This window comes from Monodelphis domestica, chromosome 5 (assembly GCF_027887165.1).
Source record: "Monodelphis domestica isolate mMonDom1 chromosome 5, mMonDom1.pri, whole genome shotgun sequence".
In the NCBI taxonomy this organism is placed as follows: domain Eukaryota; kingdom Metazoa; phylum Chordata; class Mammalia; order Didelphimorphia; family Didelphidae; genus Monodelphis; species Monodelphis domestica.
In genome coordinates, this window is record NC_077231.1 from 79,559,163 (window position 1) to 79,579,611 (window position 20,449).

The 20,449-nt window shown below is 40.2% G+C and overlaps 1 protein-coding gene across 6 annotated transcripts in view; it reads right to left on the bottom strand.

Moving 5' to 3' along the window:
- NTN4 (netrin 4) overlaps positions 1-20,449 on the bottom strand; it is a 148,666-nt gene that overhangs the window by 8,916 nt on the left and 119,301 nt on the right. For 3 of the 6 annotated variants that reach the window (XM_056798661.1, XM_056798666.1, XM_056798665.1), the window contains exons 6-10: positions 19,063-19,125; positions 10,391-10,604; positions 8,478-8,593; positions 2,338-2,406; positions 31-201 (exon numbers count right to left, since the gene is read on the bottom strand). In XM_056798661.1, the coding sequence (XP_056654639.1) occupies positions 31-201; positions 2,338-2,406; positions 8,478-8,593; positions 10,391-10,604; positions 19,063-19,125 (633 nt within the window). The remainder of the gene's footprint in view (positions 1-30; positions 202-2,337; positions 2,407-8,477; positions 8,594-10,390; positions 10,605-19,062; positions 19,126-20,449) is intronic. The other 3 variants (XM_056798662.1, XM_056798663.1, XM_056798664.1) reach the window with 3 other exon arrangements.

Consider the following 20,449-nt stretch of genomic DNA (forward strand, 5'->3'; position numbering starts at 1 on the left):
TTTTTTTTTTAAACAAAACCAAATACTCACCAGGATTAAGAATTGGGCAAGTGCAGCCTCTGTTGGTCCAGGACTCTGGGTAGAGTGTTCTCTTTCCTCGTAGAATCTTTAATTTGGTGGATTTCAACACTTTTTTGATCTTCACATTGACTTCAGCATGAGAGCCTTTGTCGTGAGCTGATAAAATCTTTATTTTTAGCACTAGATCAATACAATTCCAAAAGGAGAAATGCAAAAAAGCATCATCCATACAGTTCAAGTTTGAGGAGCAATGAAAATATGAACTACAGAAGAGTACAAAGGAGAAACATCAATGTTGAATGTAGCTCTGAATAGAGCATTGCTTTAAAGTTCCCTCCATTTGCACTGGCCTGATTCCCACTGGAATGTTTGATGTTACTCTTCTCTCAGAGAGAACCCCAAGCTTTCTATTGAACCCTACATATCCCTGGGTTCTGGGATCACAAGCATCTAAACTCTGAGTTCTACCAAACACATCTTTGGAGAAGGCAATGGCCAACCACTTCAGTATTTTTGCCAAGAAAACTCCAAATGGGGTCCCAGAGAGTCAGACATGACAGAAACAACTGAACAAGAAGAGACAGAAAGACAACCACGAGGAGACAGACATTTCTTTTTAGGATCTCCTTGTGTGTTTATTTTCATGACTCTTTGTAGGCTGCTTGAGGACAGGGACTTTCTTTTGCCCCTTTTTTGTACCCTCAGCACTTAGCAAAGAGCCTGGCACATAGCAGGCATTTAATGAATGAATGAATATACTTTAAATGGTGGAATAATCAGAGAGTTAGCAGGCATTTGTTTTATTCTGTCTCAGTATAAATTCCAAGACAGAAGAGCAGTAATGGCTAGGTAACTAGGGCTAAGTGACTTGCCTAAGGTCACTCAGCTAGGTAGACTCTAAGGTCAGATTTGAACCTGGGATCTCCCATTTCCAGGTCTGGCTCTCTATCCCCTGAGCCACCTAGATGCTCCTTAATAGGCATTTATTAGGTGTGCACAGAGCTCACGTTCTAACTGGGGAGACAACATGCGAACAACTATGGACATACAAGATATAGATATAGAATAAATGCAATGAGATCAAGGATGCTATTACTCAATGAAAGTGACAATGAGCCTACTCCTTCTCCCCTCTGCAGCATACCATGCTCACTGGAAGGGTTGGCAGTGAGAATGTCCCACCACCCCATTCTTCAAGGTAACAGCATTCTGTAGGACCACCCCATGCACCATAACCTGGAAAGGGCAAAAGGGAGGGAGCCAGGAGGAGCCCTTTTTACTTCTCCATTGTTTCCATGGAAGCCTTTCACTGTGCATGGCTGGTTAGAGACCCAGTCCATGCTTGATAAAACTCAGAGGATTGTTAGAAAAGGTTCGCTCTGTTACTACATTTTTCATAGAGTCATTTCATTCTGCCATGTTGGGTGAACCTGCTCTTGTAGTGGAGAGTCTTTAGGGCTGCATTACTTCTGGGGTTGTAAGAGTGGGAGGAAGAAATGTCTAAGAGGGAATCTCCAACGTAGAAATAATATTTGGCAATAGACTGGAAAGAGAGGGTAGGCTAAGTGGAAGAGAAGAGTGGAGGTGATGTCCGTGTCATTAATAGGGAAGCGTGGAAGAGGGACAGAGTTTGGGAGGGAAGAATTCATTCTATTCTGAACACCTTAAGTTTGAGATGTGCAAGAGACAGTTGGTGATATGAACGGAACGGGGTCAGAAGAGAGGTTGGGGCTGATTTTACAAAGGAGTTTGCATTCTAAGTCCAGGTTGCCCTTGGCCGCCATATTTTTCCACTTAGCAAGGAGAGCAAGGGTTTGCTGGCCCAGCTGGTTTTGAGGCTCTCTGATCTCATAGCAAAGAATTTAAACTTCTTTGGGGAACAAATATAATCAGAATCCAGGATACAAACATTGGATGTAGAAAAACCTTTGCTTGTTCACATTTATTCTGTCTCCATGTACTAGAGGAATCTTAGGCACCTTCATTTGATTAATAAAGGGCCTGGATGTCAGAAACATTTCTTATGTTTCACATTTTTTTCAAATTATTAGCTTCCCCTCATTCTCAAAGTAGGGTGGTGCTGCCAGAGACTGTTGTTGCCAGCATCATGATAAACTTCTCCCCTTGGTGAGCGGGACACTCTCTCCACTGGTCCAATCCTGGTCTAGCGTGTGGCCAGGTCTTTGCTAGGACTCCTTAAGACAAATACTTACAAGGGCTTGAGGGAGTCATAGTACCTGATCTCTAAAGCCTCTCTAGAATTCCTAGGCAATGGTTCTCCAAAACACAGAAAGGCGTTTTCTTCTTGTAACTCACCATATGAATATTTCATTCCACAGAAGATTTTGGGGTTTCCTAATGATTGTTCCTTACATTCACATTTACCTAAAAAAGGAAACAAAGATTCATCTTCATTAGCACTATTAGCATTATTTGTGATAATGCACAAAGACAACAGTCATTCTCCGTCACGGAGAGACTACCACTACTACTAGCACCATTAAGGTGAAAACAAGAGGCAAAGAAATTCAAGTCATAGCACAGTGTCTTTGGAAGTTATTCCCTCAGTGTGCTCCAGAACAAGGACAACTGAGAATAATTTAGACCCAGAAAAGGCCAATCAAGTTGTTTTTGGTTGTTCGGTTGTTTTAGTCACATCTGACTCTTTGTGATCTCATTTAAGGTTTTCTTGGCAAAGAGTGGTTTGTCATTTCCTTCTCCAGTTCATTTTAAAGATAAGGAAGCTAAAATGAAGAGGATTAAATGACTTGCCCAAGTCATATAATTAGTAAGTTTTTGATATGGATTTGAACTCAGGGCTTCTTGACTCCAGAACCTGTCTATCCATTGCACCATCTAGCCATCCCCCAGTGGAGTAGAAACACCTAAATGAGCTAAATTCATTTGACTGGAGGGGTGAAGAGAGGGAGAGGGGGTATAGTCATAGAATTTCAGATTTCCCACTAAAGAAGGAACCCCTGCCAAATAACCTTCCCGAATGGTGATCCAGTGTTAAAGACCACTAGTGATGGGACATTACCATATTCTGAGGCAGCTCATTCAAGCTGTGGACAGCCCTAATTGGTAAGAAGTTTCCCCCATTTTGAGCTGAAATCTGCCTTCCTCTTGACTCTCATCCCACTGTTCCCGGTTCTGGTAGAGATAGCCCAACAAATCTAACCCTTTTTCTCTGATAGAGATAACAGAACAAGTTTACCACTTTTCCCTCAGGCTTATCCTTCAACTATGTGAAGACAGAGAATGGGTTCTTCTGAAGCCTTCTCTTCTATATGCCGTGATTTCTAACCTCTTCACTTTCCTGGCCATTCTCCTTCAAAGATGGTGGATGGAACCAGTGGACTTAGTCCCCCCTTCTTTGCCTTCTCTTTTCCCCTCACCAGAGTCTTTAGGATCCAGGAAAGTTTTGTTTTTACTTTAATTTTTAAGACTGGTCAGATGTGAGCATGTGGTAGGCACAGGAGAAGGAGCCAGCACAGAGGGAGAGGCAGGATGATAGGTGATGTAGCAAGAGTCAGAAAAGGAGAAGTTTTCATGGGATCGAGGACACGTTCGAGAAGTTCAATTTGGAAAACAGGGAGACACTTTCTCTCGATAAGAGGAGAGGGCAAGAAGTAGGACCAAAGAGAAGGGAGAATGATGAGATGGAGAAGAAGAACTGAAAGGAGCTTCCATCTTTCAAGCCTGCAGCTAGGTCATCTACTGAGAATAAAGGGAATTGACACAGGTCCAGGTGGCCTTGGGAAGAGTGGCAAAGACGTGGAACAATTCCTGTAGAGTCTGTACTAGAGAAACCACTAAAGATGAACAGAAGGCTCTCCAGCGAGCCCTGATGTCCTCGTTTGAGGTTAAACAGCATGCATTTGGAGCACAGCCAATCTGCTTGGGTTTTGTGACTTTCCTTAGTTATTCCAAGAAACAGAAGCAAAGAAAGCATTGGGATTTCTCTATTATTGGGGGGTGTTAGGGCTCAGATGTCCCAAGTTCAAGGGGGGGGGAAGGGAATCTAAGGTCTTTAGTGGAAGGTTGGAAATGCCAAACCACGGGTTCCAGGTTGGAGGGGAGAGGGAGGGAATTCTGAAATGGGCTGATGGATTGGGAGGGTCCAGCGACTGTAACGACAGAAAAGAACATTTTATCATGAATGGAGTTAAATACTTATTTATATCTCAATGGGTTATCAGTTTTCCCAGTAGCAGGCTGAAAATTATTTGAGAGCAATTATGTGCTGAATATCTTTACTGTTTTTTAACTTTTTGCGTGTTTACATGTTTTGTCCAGCCTTCACTGTATCCTGGTTCAGTTAGGAAGCCAACTGGACTGTAGAGGAGTAAAGGGTATTAATTATAGCAAGAGGAATTGACGAGTGAGAGTTAATTACATTAACACATTAGCAGAAATGTAATTTAGTTTTGGATATTAGATTTATAGAATCATACAGAGGAATATGACATGTGTGAGGTGAATGTGAGATATTGGATAGAAAACACTAGAGATTGGGGCAGCTGGGTGGTGCAGTGGATAGAGAGTCAGATCTGGAGATGGGAAGTCCAGGGTTCAAATCTAGCTTCAGACACTTCCTAGCTGGGTGACCCTAGGCAAGTCACTTAACCCCCATTGCCTAGCCCTTACTGTTCTGTCTTAGGACCAATACTGAGTATGAATTCCAAGGCAGAAGGTAAGATTAAAAAAAAAAAGAAAAATAAGATGCCTAGAGATTGAGTCTCATGATTTAAGACATTTAATTCCTGGCTTTTTTTTTTTTTTTTGCTTTTCTGCAGCACATGTGATGAGAGGAAAATTTTGCATTTTTTGAGGGAAAACTTATTAGTAATATTTAATTTATGTATTTAAAACCCTCAGTCATGTTGGCTGAGAAATCCTTTAAACAGTGTTGATGGGTTTGGGGCTATTTTACAACAGCAAAGGTCCTATGGAGAGGTCAGAGAATAAATCCACACTAGTCTTCATGATTAGAACAGGAAGAACTAAAATTTTCTGTTCATCTTAAGAGCATCAAACTTTACAGAAAATCATTGTTTGGGGAGGGATTGATTCCTTAAAAATATTTATTTTCCTAATAACAATTTTCAAACTATGTTTTCTGAAAGTGTAAGATCCAAACTGTCTCCTTCCAACCCTTTCCTCCCCTTCCCAGAGATGGCAAGCAATTTGACCTACGTTATACAGGTATAAAAAATCAAACCATGGAAATCCTGGGCAAGTCACAATCTCTCCGTGTTCCAGGCCACTAATTAAAACTATAAATGGCTGAACAGTTGCTAATTTGCTTCTAGAGTTGGCCATGGAGCAAGTACTTTAGGGTTTAGGTTTCATCATCTGTGACAGGAGTGATTTGGACTAGAAATTCAGGGTCTCCTCAAACTCTGAAATTCTAATAATTCTATGATTTTTATCTTGATTTGGAAAATGGTATTAGGAGACTTGAAGGTGAGAGTTGAGATCCTGCCTCTGATGCTTCCTGGCTGGCCAACCATAGGCAAGTGGTTTCTTCTTCCTCAGTTTCTTCTTCTGTAAAATGGGGGTGGGGTGGGGAATGAGAAGATCCACTTCCCAGGATGGTGGGAATCAAATGAGATAATGTATGACCTCAAAGTATGTGATAAAGGCTGGCCATTATTATTATAATTATTATTCTTAATCAGGGATGCATCTGCAAATCAGCATCAACAGAATCCACAGGCATCGCAATTGGGCTAGAGTCTCAGGTTCTTATAAAAAACACTCCAGTGGGGAAATCAATGCTGCCTAATGGAACAGAATTAAACAGAAGGGGAGAGAACAGAAGTGCCTCACACCGGGCTCCATTCAGGGCTGCTGTTAGCTGGGTTAAATTGGCTTTTTGTGACCAGAAAATAGAGCCTGGAGCCTTTATTTTTAAATTTAAATTTAATTTTTTAAACCCTTACCTTCCATCTTGGATTTATTTTATTTTATTTTTTAAACCCTTACCTTCTGTCTTGGAGCCAATATTTGGCTCCAAGGCAGAAGAGTGGTAAGGACTAGGCAATGGAGGTTAAGTGACTTGCCTAGGGTCACACAGCTGGGAAGTGTCTGAGGTCAAATTTGAACCCAGGACCTCCCATCTCCAGGCTTGGCTCTCAATCCACTGAGCCACCCAGCTGCCCCCAAGTCTGGAGCCTTTTGGCAACTCTCTGAAGGCCCCCTTGATGGGCCACGCTACCAAACCTTCCAAGTGGCCCCTCCTGAGGCCACACAACATTCCAAGGGCACACTTCTCTTCTCTTTAGTCTCCAACCCATCTGAAACTTTGAAACACTGAAACACTGAAAAGTTGCTTTAGTTCCTTTCTTACACTCCTCTTTCCGAAGTACTGACTAACAGCCCTTAATAGAATCTTTAGGATTTTAGAGCTTCAGGAGGTCTTGAATTTCTAGCCCAAACCCCCAGTATAGATAATGAAACTCAAGCCCAAAGGTACTACTGAGATTGACCACTTAGTCCATGGCAGAGCCCAGAAGCTGAGACTCTTGCCCCCTTATCCCATGATCTTATGGTTTTTCTTTTTTTGGGGGGGGGTATGTGGAATGGTAAGGAGGGAGGAAAGCACAGTACTTAATAACAGCTAATATTTATATAGTAGCTTAAAGTTTATACACTATCCTACACAGATCCTCTCATTTGATCCTCAAATCAACCCAGTGCTATTACTATCCCATTTTACAGATAAGGAAACTGAGGCAGATAGAGGTTAAGTGACTTGTTCAGAAGCATAGTTATTGTAACTGAGGCAGATCTATCCTCTGTACCCCAAGTTCCCCAAGATCCAAGATTTCATGCCTGTGGGGACTTCCTTCACTCATGAAGGTTGCCATCTCCTTCTCTTCAACTTATCAGATGGCTTTGAAAATTGGTTTAAACATTTTTTACTCTGTGGTTTCCCTGATAATGACCCTTCTGGGCTGATCCTCAGATGACAAGACATCCAGTCTGCCATCCAGCCTCCAGGCAAAGCTTTTCCAGCTTGGAAGGATCTGCCACAGCTTCCACTCTTTTGGTAGAGCCACTGAGAACCCAGGGTCACCACCATACCATGATGAAGCTTTGGGACAAGAATTCCAGAAATCACAATGGTCACCTATTAAAACTTCCCCTGGGATAAAGCTTTGCTGATTAGGACTCAACTCGGTTGCATTTTTTCAAAAACTAAATCTGGAAGGGAAAAAAAAATCCTTGCTCTTATACTGGATTATAAGAAAGTAGAAGAAATTGAATTGTTTACAGTCCTGCAGTCCTAGTCAAAGCCAGTTTGGTTGTTGAGGAAATGAAAGATTTCAGCTGGTGCTCTCTACCCCACAAGAAGTCGTGGGAATGAAGGCTCTCCTGTTGGTAGAGTTCCTGGTACAGTGCCGCCATTACAAGAGGTGGGTAGATCCACCCAGCTGTCTGGATACAGATCTCTCTGGGTCTGCGATTGGATCCTTGCATGCTTGGGACCCAGCTCCTTGCTGAACGGGGTGCCCAGGGGAGTTATTCTACACCCAGAGGAAGACGGCTGTTTAGCAGGAAACTGAACAATAACTTCTCTGAGCTGGAGCTCACCCAGATGAATTCCAGATAGTCTTCAGGGACATCACAGACAGCACAGCTGTTAATGTGGATAGGAGAGCCTCGAGTCTCTCTGGTGCCAGCACTGTTACATGCCTAATTGGTTTGATGCCAGCTCCCTAGTAACACGCATAATTGGCCAACTGAGTGTCACATAAGCTTAAAAGCCTGATCCTCGGAGATCTCCCTTAGCAGACTATAGGACGGTCAGAGAATTCTAAATGACATTAGGTTAAAATAACGGAAGAATGTTACAAGCACTCATTAAGGGAATTGGAAACAATTTCAGTTAAATGCACAGAAGTCAAATTAGACAGCATGAAGGGGGGAAAAATTGGAAGTAAACACTGGCTTTTTTCTTCCTAAATTTTGATGTAATTTAGGATCTCTACTATGTATAATTTTATGTTTTTTCCTTCTATTATTTTTCCTTTTGTGTGTTAAAATGAACCCTTATTCCTTGTTGCATCCTTTTTTTGTCCTTACTCGTGTCCAGCCCCCTTGTTCGGTAAGTTCTGTCTCATCATCTCAGAGCTATTGCTTTTTCATCCATGACAACCAAAGATTTTACTTTTGGATATTAGAAATTACTACTAGGAGCAGTTAGATATCACAGTGGATAGAGAGCCAGGCTGGGAGTTGGGAGGAGCTGGGTTCAAATCAGATCTCAGATTCTTGCCAGTTGTGTGACCCTGGGCAAGTCACTAAACTCCTATTGCTTAGCCCTTGCTACTCTCTTCTGTCTTAGAATTAATTCACTAGACAGAATGCAAAGTTTAAAAAAACAAACAACTAGTACTGTCTATGACTGGACCAGGAAAGAAGAGAGCCACTGTCTTTGTTCTCACCAGAATGTCGAAGAGCTGAGAATCCTTGTTCGTCTTCCCATTCCCAAGTTGGTTCGCTGTGGTTAAACACGGAGTAGAAGTCTGGACGTTCATGGTACCAGTCAAAGTCTGCACTGCTGTAACAAAGTCAAACTCTGAATAAGAATATGCCACGTTAGTCAAAGGATACGAACAAGTTGTTTTCGAAAGAAGCAGCTCGAATGATCAACAGACATCTGAGAAAGCGTTTCCAGCCGATGATGGGAGAAATTAAATATAAAATGAAGCATCAGATTATACCCAAATCACATTGGCAAAGATGGCAAAGGATGGAAGACTCCAAGTTGGGGGGGAGCTGTGGGGAAATGTGCTTCCCAAGCCACAGCTGGTGGAATTGTGTCCAAATTGGTCCAAACACTTGGGAAATTTGTAGGTCATCTCGCAGCAAGTCACAAAATCGTCCCTATCCCTCGATCTAGAAATCGGACACGGTTTAGAACCTAAGGAAGTTATGGTGCCGTGGAAGTTGGGCTACCTTCCTTTGGCTGACTGCCTGGGTCTTTAAAACTGCCCAGGCTGAGATGTTGGTTGTCATTTCTGCCATGGATTTTCTGCTATTCTCTCTCTGGGTAAATTTTAACTGCTGTGTCCAGAGGATAAAGATCTCAGTTCACCCATACTAAAGAACTGAAGTGGGGAGAGGGGGAGGACTTCTTTCTCTTCTTCTCCTTTTATCCCTGGCTCTGAGAAATTGTTTCTGCTCGGTATTGTTTGTTCTTCTCAGTTTTAGGTGATGGGGGGGGGGAGTGAATACTAGGGGACCAGGTATTTAAGCCACAGAAACTCTGGAGTCAGGACTGCAGCCATCCCTCCCTGCATGGACGCCCTGAGAAGTCAGGGTGCCTGGGACCTGCGCCCTGATGGGGTTTTGGACTTGGAAGTGGGACTGTGCTCTCTGGGAATGGAGCTAAGCTATGAAACCTGATATTCTTTCCTTTTCCAGACACTGAGGTTGTGCCAAGGGATGGGAATTAGGCCTCCCAAGTTTTGGGGGTGAGTAAATATGACATTTGTGATTATCCCTTCTAAAGTAAATATTTCTGTGATAAAACTAATCCTACTATTAGTGGCTGTAGTGGGGTGTAGACTTTCTCCTAAAACTGAGGGGACACCATTAGTGGAGACAGAAACCATTTGCAGAAAGCTGAGACACCCCAAATTCTCTTTTAGGATATCGAAGAACTCTGGTGGGGGGGAAAGGGGACACAGTAAAATTGAATGCATCGGGCTTTTAGACCCTGAAGGACATGGTGGACCATGTTACAGTTTGATTTATCAACTGGAATACTTAAAAATAGTTCACACTGTAGGAAGCTTTACAGTTTACAAAGCATTTTCTCCTTTGGTTCTTGTAATCACTATGTGGAGTAGGTAGTAGAAGGAGTGCTATCCTTGTTTTCCAGGTTAGAAAATGGCGGTTTGGAGACATAAAAGTCAAAGTCATAAACATACAGCAAGGAGCAGAGTCCGGGGCTCTGAATTCCATCTTTTCCCCCTATACTCTATGGTCTCTCTGAAATATTTCTTAAAGAACTCCCTCAGCCTTTGGCAGAAAACATCCCATGTTCCCAGAGACTCAAAGCTGACACCACGACTCCAATTTTTCAGAAACAAAGAGAAAACTTTTCCTCTTGGGTTTCAGGGTCTGTTTTAAAGAGGAATCACTTATAACAAAATAAAGAAAATGGGATTCCTGGAATCTTGGCTTTCCCAAAGCCCAATAAGAATTCTTTTATAGCAGCAGTTCTGATGACAAAGTTCACCTACAAAAGCTCCTAAGCCATCTACCCCCCACCATGGAGCATCTTCTAAATTATGAATGCTTCCCGGACATCCAAAAGAAATAGACAAGAGGCAGAAGGCTGGCTGCTCACCTGCTGATGCAGTCCCCTGTGAGGGGGTCACAGCTCCCCGCACAGTCACACGGTCTGCATCCATATACTCCAAAACCCCAGTATCCTACCATACACTTGTCACAGTGAGGACCCGCCACTCCAGGTTTGCAAGGGCAGTCCCCATTGGTGGGGTCACAGAAGGTCACTGAGCTGAAGGGAAGAACGGCTGACCCAATGGGGTGACAGGAACACACTGCAAGAGAATCAAAATACAAAATACCTTCAACTCTTAGATTTAGTCACTTATGGATTATCCACGATCCAGGCTAACAATCTCATTGTCAGCTGACCCACTCATGAAGTCCCATGCCACTTGGTATGTGCCCAGGGAATAAAAACTAACTTGTGGGTCTTCTGTTACTGCTACAAAACCACCACCACCAAAACCTCCAACACAAGACCCCAAAATAAAGCAAAACACCAAACAACAAAACCATATGATATATTCCAGAATCAAGTATTTTTGGATTATCTGCTTTTTTGAATTCTTTTCATGTCTACAGAAAATAAAGAACTGAATATGGCTTTATATATTTATTATTATTAGATTATTTTGTTTATATAGACTACAAAATAAATAATAGAATAGATAATACAATAATAGAATAAATGCATATATGATTATATAAAATAATATAGGATAATACATGTATATAATATATGATATAATAATAAATGAAATCAACAATATAAACAAACCTTTACTTCCATCTTGGAATCATTACCAAGGCTGAAGCCACTGAATGTGCCCCTGTCTCCAGGGGAGGGGAGGCTATCAGCTAAACAACATGGATTAGAGTGTGGATCTGGACTGGAACTGAAATTCATGGGACTGATCAGCAGTGCTGCTGAGGGACTGCCAGGAAAGGGAATCCACTGGGAAAATGGGGATCCAAAAGCCTTCTCAAATTCTCCTTTGTGTTCCTAGATCGTAGAAATGCAAGATTCTTCCAGCCCTCCTAAATTCCACTAGAGGAGGAATTGAATGAATAGAATCCTTCTCAGGGTTATTATTTTTTCCTTTAATAAAATGGTTTGGGATGAAAAAAAAAGTTAAGGGCTAGGCAATGGGAGTTAAGCGACTTGCCCAGGGTCACACAGCTAGGAAATATCTGAGACCACATTTGAAACCAAGACCTCCCATCTCTAAGCTTGGCTCTCAATCCACTGAGCCACCAAGCTGCACCCATATGGTAATTTTTAAATAGAGAAAAGAGATTTGGCAGGAACAGCTTTGCCATTGTTTAGGGAAAGAGTTGGCCTGATTATCATCTAATGTCATTAGTGTGTTCTACAACCAGATTATGCTAACTACTGAATGACTAGGTGATCATTTGCCTTTGAGTGGTTTCAGAATCCCTGGCCTGATTATGGAAGGAGAAAAGAAGATGATCTTTAGGTCTGGGTCACTCTAGAGATCAAGAGTGATGTGGATTGGTCACTTCTGGGGATCCCATGGGGCTTCTAGCTCACAAATGAGCATCGTGGAGGACACAGAGCATACTGGTTCCCAAAGAATGTCTTTCCTTACCAAAGTATTTGGAATCTTTGGACGAACCTTAGAATTTCCATTCCTGACCAGGACTTCAACTGGCCTAGGACCCATCCTAGACTGAAAGTACGCTAAGGAGGATAGCTATGGGCTCCCCAAATGGGCGTCCAGGTAGGGGCTTCTCACATTCTTTTTGCCAAAAGTGGTTTAAAAAATATTAGGCTGTAACTCAAGTGTGGACCTTTGTGCTGCAGTGGAGCCATGGTATAAAGCAACTAGATGCCCGAGCCCTCTTGGCCATGCTCCCAGATTGAGCAGACTTATTTTATGTCCATACAGACCAAAGAACCATCTCTGCCTTACATACTTCCATGTCAGGGATGGATAAGGTTTCTTGTGTTCTTCCTTTTATAGAAGTTCTGTCTATGGAGAAGACACACGATGATGTAGAATGGAAAGAGCCTCAGAACCATGGCTACATTTCTTTTGTCTCTCAGTTGCCATGGAGAGGGAGCAGGGATGTTTGCTATGGTGGTTTTTCTGTTGCCATTAGCCTGATGGAATGAAGGAAATACAACTCTCCAGGCAGTCAAAGAAAGAGGTTATTAGGATAAGAATAAAAATCATATTTAATCATTCCCTACTCTATGGTACTAGGGCCATTTTTTAAACTCTTATCTTCCATCTTATAATCAATCTATGTATTAGTTCTAAGGCAGAAGAGTGGTAATGGCTAAGCAGTGGGGGTTAAGTGGCTTGCACAGGATCACATATCTGGGAAGTATTTGAGGCCACATTTGAACCCAGGACCTCCTGTTTCTGGGCCTGACCATGCATCCACTGAGTCATCTAGCTGCCCCTGTACTGGGCCATTTTGACTGAGATTTCTAATTCTTCTATTTGCTTAACTTTGCTTCCTTTAGAATGTGCTCAGAGGTAACTGGTATCACAACAATCTCATGTGATATCTTAACTTAAATGGAATCCAGTGACAATGCCAGCAATCCTTGTAGGTACTAAGGCAAGGGAACAGAATCACTCAAGCTGCCAAAATGATTTTCCTACAGTCCTTGTTTGAACATGTCGCCCCACCTTCACCCCCAGTCATTAAAGTCCAGTAGCTCCCTATTGCCTCCAGGATCAAATATAAAATCCTGTTTGGGACTTAAGACAAAGAATGCTCTACACCTCCAGAGAAAGAACTGTTGGAGTCAGAATGCAGATAAAAGCAAATGATTTTTCAATTGTTTACTTGGGTTTATGTTTTGGGGTTTTGGTTTTATAAGATTATTCACTTATAAAAATGAACAATATGGAAACATGTTTTGCATGATAATACATGAATAACCCAGATTGAATCTCCTGCCAGTACTAGAAGGGGGAAAGGAAAGGAGGGAGGGAGATAAGGTTGAACATATAACTTAGGAAAACTTGTGTGGAAATTTGTTGTTATAAGTAATTGGTGAAAAAAGATTAAAATAAAAAATATTCTGTTTGGCTTTGTTTCCATTTTCATGTATATTTTTATTGATGCATTTTTTATACAAGTTTCCCTCGGGGTTCTTCCCTTTCCCAGAGAGCCATTTCATATAACTAATTTTATTTTTAAAGAAAAAAAGAAAAAGAATATCAGCATGAATGATCAATATATTGAAAAAAGTCTGAAATGCATGCATTGTGTGACACTTGGCCTCCCTCCTTTGTAAAAGGGATGGGTTGGGAGTATCTTCTCTCTTCTTTCAAGACTATTTGGCTTTTAAAGCCCAATCCCTTCCCATCCTTTCAATCTTCTTATACACTATCTATTATACAATTCGTCAACATGGGTTTCCTGGGTATTTTTTTTTTTTTGTATAAACACTCCATCTCCTGACTCAGTTTCTTTTTACTGTTTGTCTTCCATGCCTGAAATGCTGTCTCTTATCTCTACTTTCTGACTTCTTTCACGTTTCAGCTAAAATCTCAACTGCATGAAATCCCCCTCAATGCTAGTGCCTTCCCTCTGAAGTTATCTCTATTTACCCAGTGTATATCTTGACTATACATAATTATCTATATGTTTCTCTCCATTAGACCATGAGCTCCATGAGGGCAGGTACTGCTTCTGTCTTTTGTTGTATCTCCAAAGCCAATTAGAACAATAACATGCACATAGGAAGCACTTAATGAATGCTGGGGGATTTGTAGATAATCATTACAAAATGTTAATGAAATGGACAGTTTTCATTTTTTCTTGCCTATGGGAATCTGAACCTAAGGATGTGCCAAGGAAATGGTAACCTAATTTGGATTTTCTGTTCTAATTAGTCAAAGTAGCTTGGTCTTATGTTTTCCTCAAATTGAAAATTTTTACTAGAGACAATACATAAAGACAGACAAACATGCCATGCATCATCTCAATAAATTGTAAAATATTTCCTTTATTAGATCCTAAATGGCTATTTTCTTTTTGAGGGTGGTGATGAAGAACTCATTTAACCTGAACAACAGAGATAAGGTAGTATAACATCTCAGGCTACTATATGTTTCTCAAAGGTGTTTTAAAAATGAAACAGATTTTGACCAAGAATAAAAACATTACTGTAAGGATGTGACTATTAGTATCCTCCTAAGAGAGATGTATTAAGAGGTTCTCTTTGGATCATGAACTACTTGAGGGCAGGAAGTGTTTTTTAACCTCCTTTTATATTAGCACTTAGAACAGCACCTGGCACATAGTAGGTGCTAAATAAATGTTGACTGATTTATTCGTTGATGAACATTGTTTTTTGAATGCTTGGAACTTCTCACTAGAAAGATCTTAGAGAAATGCACATATTTCTTTTGTTTTTATATCACTCACATTTCCCAAGCATCGAGTGATGTTTATTGTCATTTGTCATTTTTAGAATAGGTTCCTTATCTGATTTCCTTGAGTTGGGTTTTATTATGTAAATGTGGTTATGCCATATGGGCGCTATAAATTTTCTCCTAACATTTTTTGAATGAAATGAAGGATGATGGGACTCTAGAATAGGAATTTATCAACAAATAATCTGATTAGTATAGAAGATGACTTTAAATGTAATACTCTGTTCCAAACCATGAAATTGTCATAATTTTGAAGTCATCCAACCAATAGGGTTCTGGTGACTCAGTGATCATGGCAGCTCCAAAATGTGAGGCTGTGGTAGTGGAAGAGCCATGACTACAAAGCTTAACTTGAATGTAGAAATCCCAAGCTGTCTAACTATTCTAACAGATTGAGTGCAGCATCTTTTCTATCTTGAGATCTGATTGAATGCCGGGAGCATTTCGAGTATTTGACCTCATGTACTTTGTGTCTTTTTTTAAAGGTTTATACTCATTTTAGGAATAACCATTTAATTCAGAGGGGAATGCAATTCCATCATCCATGCCAACAGACCTCTCAGTCCTCCAAATCAATATGACTTTTTGCATAATTACAAGATAAAAATACCAGCCAGAAACTATGCAAAACTAGCTTGGGGCAGAAGGAGGCTCCGCTACCTTTCATGGCATACTTTCCCAGCGTAGCACACTGAGGCTTGCCTTGCATACCTATCTTCTGAAGTTTGCAAAGCAGTTAACATCTGACACACATACTACTCAATTTCTTATTCTCTTAAAGCTTGGTGCTGGGGTGGTATCTGACACGTTATCCAGCCTCTATTTCCCACTGACTGAACCCCGAGCTGTGGTCTGGGCACTTTGTTTTCCACAGCTAATTGCCAGAATCACTCAGAAGGACAAATACAACTCATGAACCTTACTAGAAAAGGTCCAATTCAAGAAAAATAAATCTCTGACCTCAGCTCTGACTTGCTCTTTGTTAGACATTAAAATCCAATCGAGAAGCCAGAATTAGCTTTTAAACATCATAGCTCTCAACTGTTCGTTTTATTTTATTTTATTTTTTCATTTACACAGCTGTGGTGAGGTGTCCTTAAAAGACAGCATGGTGTCCCCAGTGGAGAGGCCAGGCATATGGACGAGAAAGCTGTGTGGCCATGTCTACAATGGCAAATTGCTCAAAAAAGGAATGTGCACATTTTTTCCAAAACATTTTCCCTGGGTTGTCCAACTATCTTAACTGCCCAAACATATTTTGAAAAGTTTTTTTAAGCTACATATAGTTTTCCTATTCTAAGAAAATCTAAGAAAAATAGTTCAAACTTGACACAATAGCTGCATTAGTAGGAGACTCTTTCCAAAGGAATTTTTATATTCCTGAAAAATTACAAGCTTCTTTCAGATAGTGATTTAAAAACAACAACAACAACAACCACCTTATCTTCTTTTTTTTTCACTTTAAACATTATTTTATTTGGTCATTTCCAAACATTATTCATTGGAAACAAAGATCATTTTCTTTTACCACCTTATCTTCTGTCTTAGCAACAGTTCTAAGACAGAAGAGAGGTAAGGGCTAGCTAATTAGGATTAAGTGACTTCCCTGGGGAGTCCAGATTTGAACTCAAGTCCTGCTGACTCCAGGCCTGGTGCTCTATTCACCTCTGCTACCTAGCTATTTCTACTACCTGGTTGCCCCTCAAATAGTGAATTAAAAATTGAACTTGGGTCAAATTCAGTGGCTCTGCCCATTCTTGTTTTCTTCAGTCACTTCCAACTTCCTACATTAACTCATCCAAAACTAGGATGTTCAGAGTCCAAATGAGGCAGCTCTGATGGTAAAAAGAGCAAATGTAAAAAATCTTTACAGTTCCTATTTTTCTTCTCTTTTTGGGTTGAACCTGAAATGTACCTGGGATGGATTCACCTTTTTATGCCTCTTGCAAGTTTTCCTTACAAAACTTCCCCCCTTCCTTGCTTCCTCACTATTTTGTGAAGTGACATTGTTCATAATTTCCCACCATCTTCCTCCTTAAGATTTTGCAAATAAGGTTTTCCTCTAAATAAGTGTTGTCCCTTACTATCATATCTCTCTGCCTACAAGGAGATGATAAGTTTGTTGGCCAAAGTGGTTCCTAGGTTTCTTTGTTGTTGTTTTTTCTAAATCTCTTTGTTGTGGTGATTAATTTATTTTGGTTAAACTTCCTTAGGAAACCATTGTCTGTTTTGATGTGTTTGTAAAATTTATTTAGTATTTTTGGCATCAGTAGCAACAAGTCAGGTTGTGGTTGCCTCAATTAAAGCCCAGTTTCTTTCCCTTTTAGTCTTTCTTCTAGCCTCACAAGATTATAGATTGAGAGCTGGGATGGACTTTGGAGATTGTCTAATTTGGCCTCCATTTTACAGAGAAGAAAATTGGATCCTAGAGAGATTAAATGACTAGCTAGCCCAAGGTCACACAGGTAGCAAGTGGCTTCACTGGGCTTTGAATCCAAGTCCTTGGATGCCAAATCCAACACTCTTTCCCCTACATCATGCTGTCTCCCAATTTGCTATTCATTTGGATTCTTGTTTTAAAAACTTGACAGTCTGACTACACCCATGTAGCTGTTGGATTCTCCCATTGGTTACCAGTGGTCACTGATTTGATTTGATTTGATTTTTTTGTCATTTAACCTGTTTACCATCTCTAGTGCTGCCTGACTCTTTTCTTGAAGAGAGTATATTTACATCATATAAAGCCACAAGGCTTCTGCACATTCTGACAAGCCTTTACCCTCTCTCATTGGTTATTCCTGAAGCATATTGTCCAATATTTTTGGATATCCTTTCCTTTGCCCAATTTTTCTTTGCAGTTAGTGAATATCAAAATGGTCTAATCCAGTTTTTCACAGAATTTCTCTATTTCTTCAGTCTCTGTAACAGATATCGGTACATAATCCACGTTTAGCATCATGGAAATCTTTTTACAAATGCTAATATTATGAGCTTTGAAATAGTAGGTTATTAGCTGTCTCATGATATGATGTTTTTTGTTGCCTTTGGACACATACTAAAACCAACTCTTTGATTTGCCTCTCTAAGTGGCTAAGTGTTTTTGGTGATAATGCCAAGATCGATACTTTTCAACTCCTCCAATAGAAGGCCCACGTATTGGTCACTGGACAAAGGATCTCACCTTGAGATGACCAAGAATGGAGCTAATATTTGTAGGCTGACCGAAAATGGATGATTCTTCATTTTCTTTCCCTCTCTTCTGCTAGTCTGCCACCATTACTGAAGAAAGATGTGGGAATCCCATACGACTAAGGGTCTGTTTATATTTTCTTTGTTTTATGGGTTGCCATAGCAAAGGATTCATCCCCACATGGCCAGCCTCTTGTTCAAAAATCTCTCTATATTAAGTTAGGCTGGTCCTCAGAAAGCAGGCAGACTGTGATTGAAGCCCTGTTCAGCGCTTCAATGGTAGAAACTACTTAAGTGAGACTACACTGCTAGCCTTTGGGGACTTAAAGTCTCCCCTCTACTAGGATGAGACATCAGAATAATATTCTGTGGAGGCTCAAAGTTACAATGAAGTGACCAAAAATGGTAAAAATCAAACAAAATCCCTTTAAAAGTGATAATGGAAGAGTTGTAGATAATATCATTTCAGTAGGGTTCTAAGGTCTCTTGTTTTAAAGGTCAATAAAAAACTATTTTCTCTTGTAGAGAATCTTCTCTAGAATCTGGGCATCTAGTTGCATGCCTTGAGTGTAATTTATGGTGCCCCAAAAAGAAGGATGGATGGTTGTATAATGCCTTGATAACTTTGGGATCTTTTCCCCTCAAAATTGCCTGGATCATTAGCATTTTTCTGATGGCGCCTTAATATCTGATTGTTCTTTTTAGTAAAATTTAGTAGTGAAAAGAGACCAACAAAAACCCAGCCCCCAAACAGTGAAACACTCCTGATTTAGCTTTTCTAAATATGGAACTAAAAGTTCAAGGTCTTCAGCTGGGAAAGAAGCTGCTTTTCAAGTTCTTTCACCACTGCCCAGTGCCTCCTCCTTCAGCGGTACTGCCTCCCAGACTCCCAACATTGTTTTCTCCTGAAAAGGCCAAGGCCCTACAGAATTCCTGTTGGAGCATTTCTAACAGTAAATTCATCTTCAAAGATACTCAGCTGCCTGCTGAAGTCAGTGGAAGGAAATGGGAGTCGAGGGAAAGGATTTGGAAAGAGCAGCTTCTAGCAAAAAAAGAATATGGAATATGAAAATAGCAGGTGTGAAACTAAATATTTAGAAAAGAAAATAAAGTTCACTACCTTTTTTGGTTCTGTTGTCTCCTTTCTTTCTATTATCAACTATTTTCCATAGTGGAAGAACCGCTAAACAAAAAAAAAAAAAGAAAAAACACCAAAAGTGAATCTCATTCCATCAAATAAAGACATTTAAAAATGTTTAACAACATATAAAACCATTTCATGAATTCTTTAATAATATTATTTGTATATTGTTTTTAAAGATTGTAGATTTCAATAGTATTGGAAGTGATTCATAAGGAATTATTAAAGTATGCTAAATGAAATCTAATAGGTCACTATAACTTTAGTATGAATTAAGTCTTAATGTTTTCACTTTCTGAAATCTATGCTATTGTCCTTCATGAGCCAAGATGGAAGAGTAGAAGGTCATAACTGCCAAGCCTTCCCAAAACCATTCCTATAAAATAACCACAGAAAATACCAAATAAAATTCTGAGCAGAAAAGCCAAGAAAAAGTCACAGAGAATATTTTTTCCATCCTAGAATAGCTTAGGAAGATAATAAGAGAAGTCTGTAGACACTGAGGTAGGTCCCTGGCTGGAGTACAGACAGAGGCAGAAGCGGTATTAGATGTGTGCAGTGGGGGAGTGGTACTAGAGATAGTTAAGGAGACCAAACACCTTGTCAGAAAAATATCCCAGGGGATCCCTGTACTAGAACTGGGCACAGGAACAGTGTACCAATGCTCATTATCCATTAATGGATATCATTTCCAATTTGGAGAAGAGTGGTCATAATCACAAGGGAGCAGGAGTCTATCTCTATAAGGACCAGAGTGAAGACTAGGAGGGTAGGGTCCAGACTGTTCCATGGATCATACCATATTAGAAACATCAAAACCCCATAGGCCCTCAGATTGCACTGTGAGAGCAGAAGGACATAAAGACAGAAGCTCAGACCAGTAATTTCCCTCCCTGCCCCACAAGGGTTAGCAGAGCCCAATTCTAAAAGTTCAAAGTCAAGAAGTAGGTTAGGAAGATGAGCAAACAATACAAAAAAATCCTAACCATAAAAAGCTTGAGACATAAACACAGAAGAAGGCAATGACTAGAAAGCATCTATAAAGCTTTAAATAAAAATGCAGATTGGACACAAGCCCAACAAGACAGAAGAGCCAAAGAACTTAAGAAGCAAAACAAGACAAAACAAAATTTGAAAAAAAGTAAAAATGCAGTAGTTAAGAAATAAAAACTGCAAGAAAATTATGAAAAAATTAATATCTTGGTAAAAAAAATCACAACAACATTCTGAAGAAATTAACTTTTTTAAAAATCAGAACTGGCCAAATGATAGAAGAGGCACACGACCTCACTGAAGAAAATAACTTCCTAAAAATTAGAATGGGCCAAGTGGAAACTAATAACTCTAAGAAACATCAGAACACATA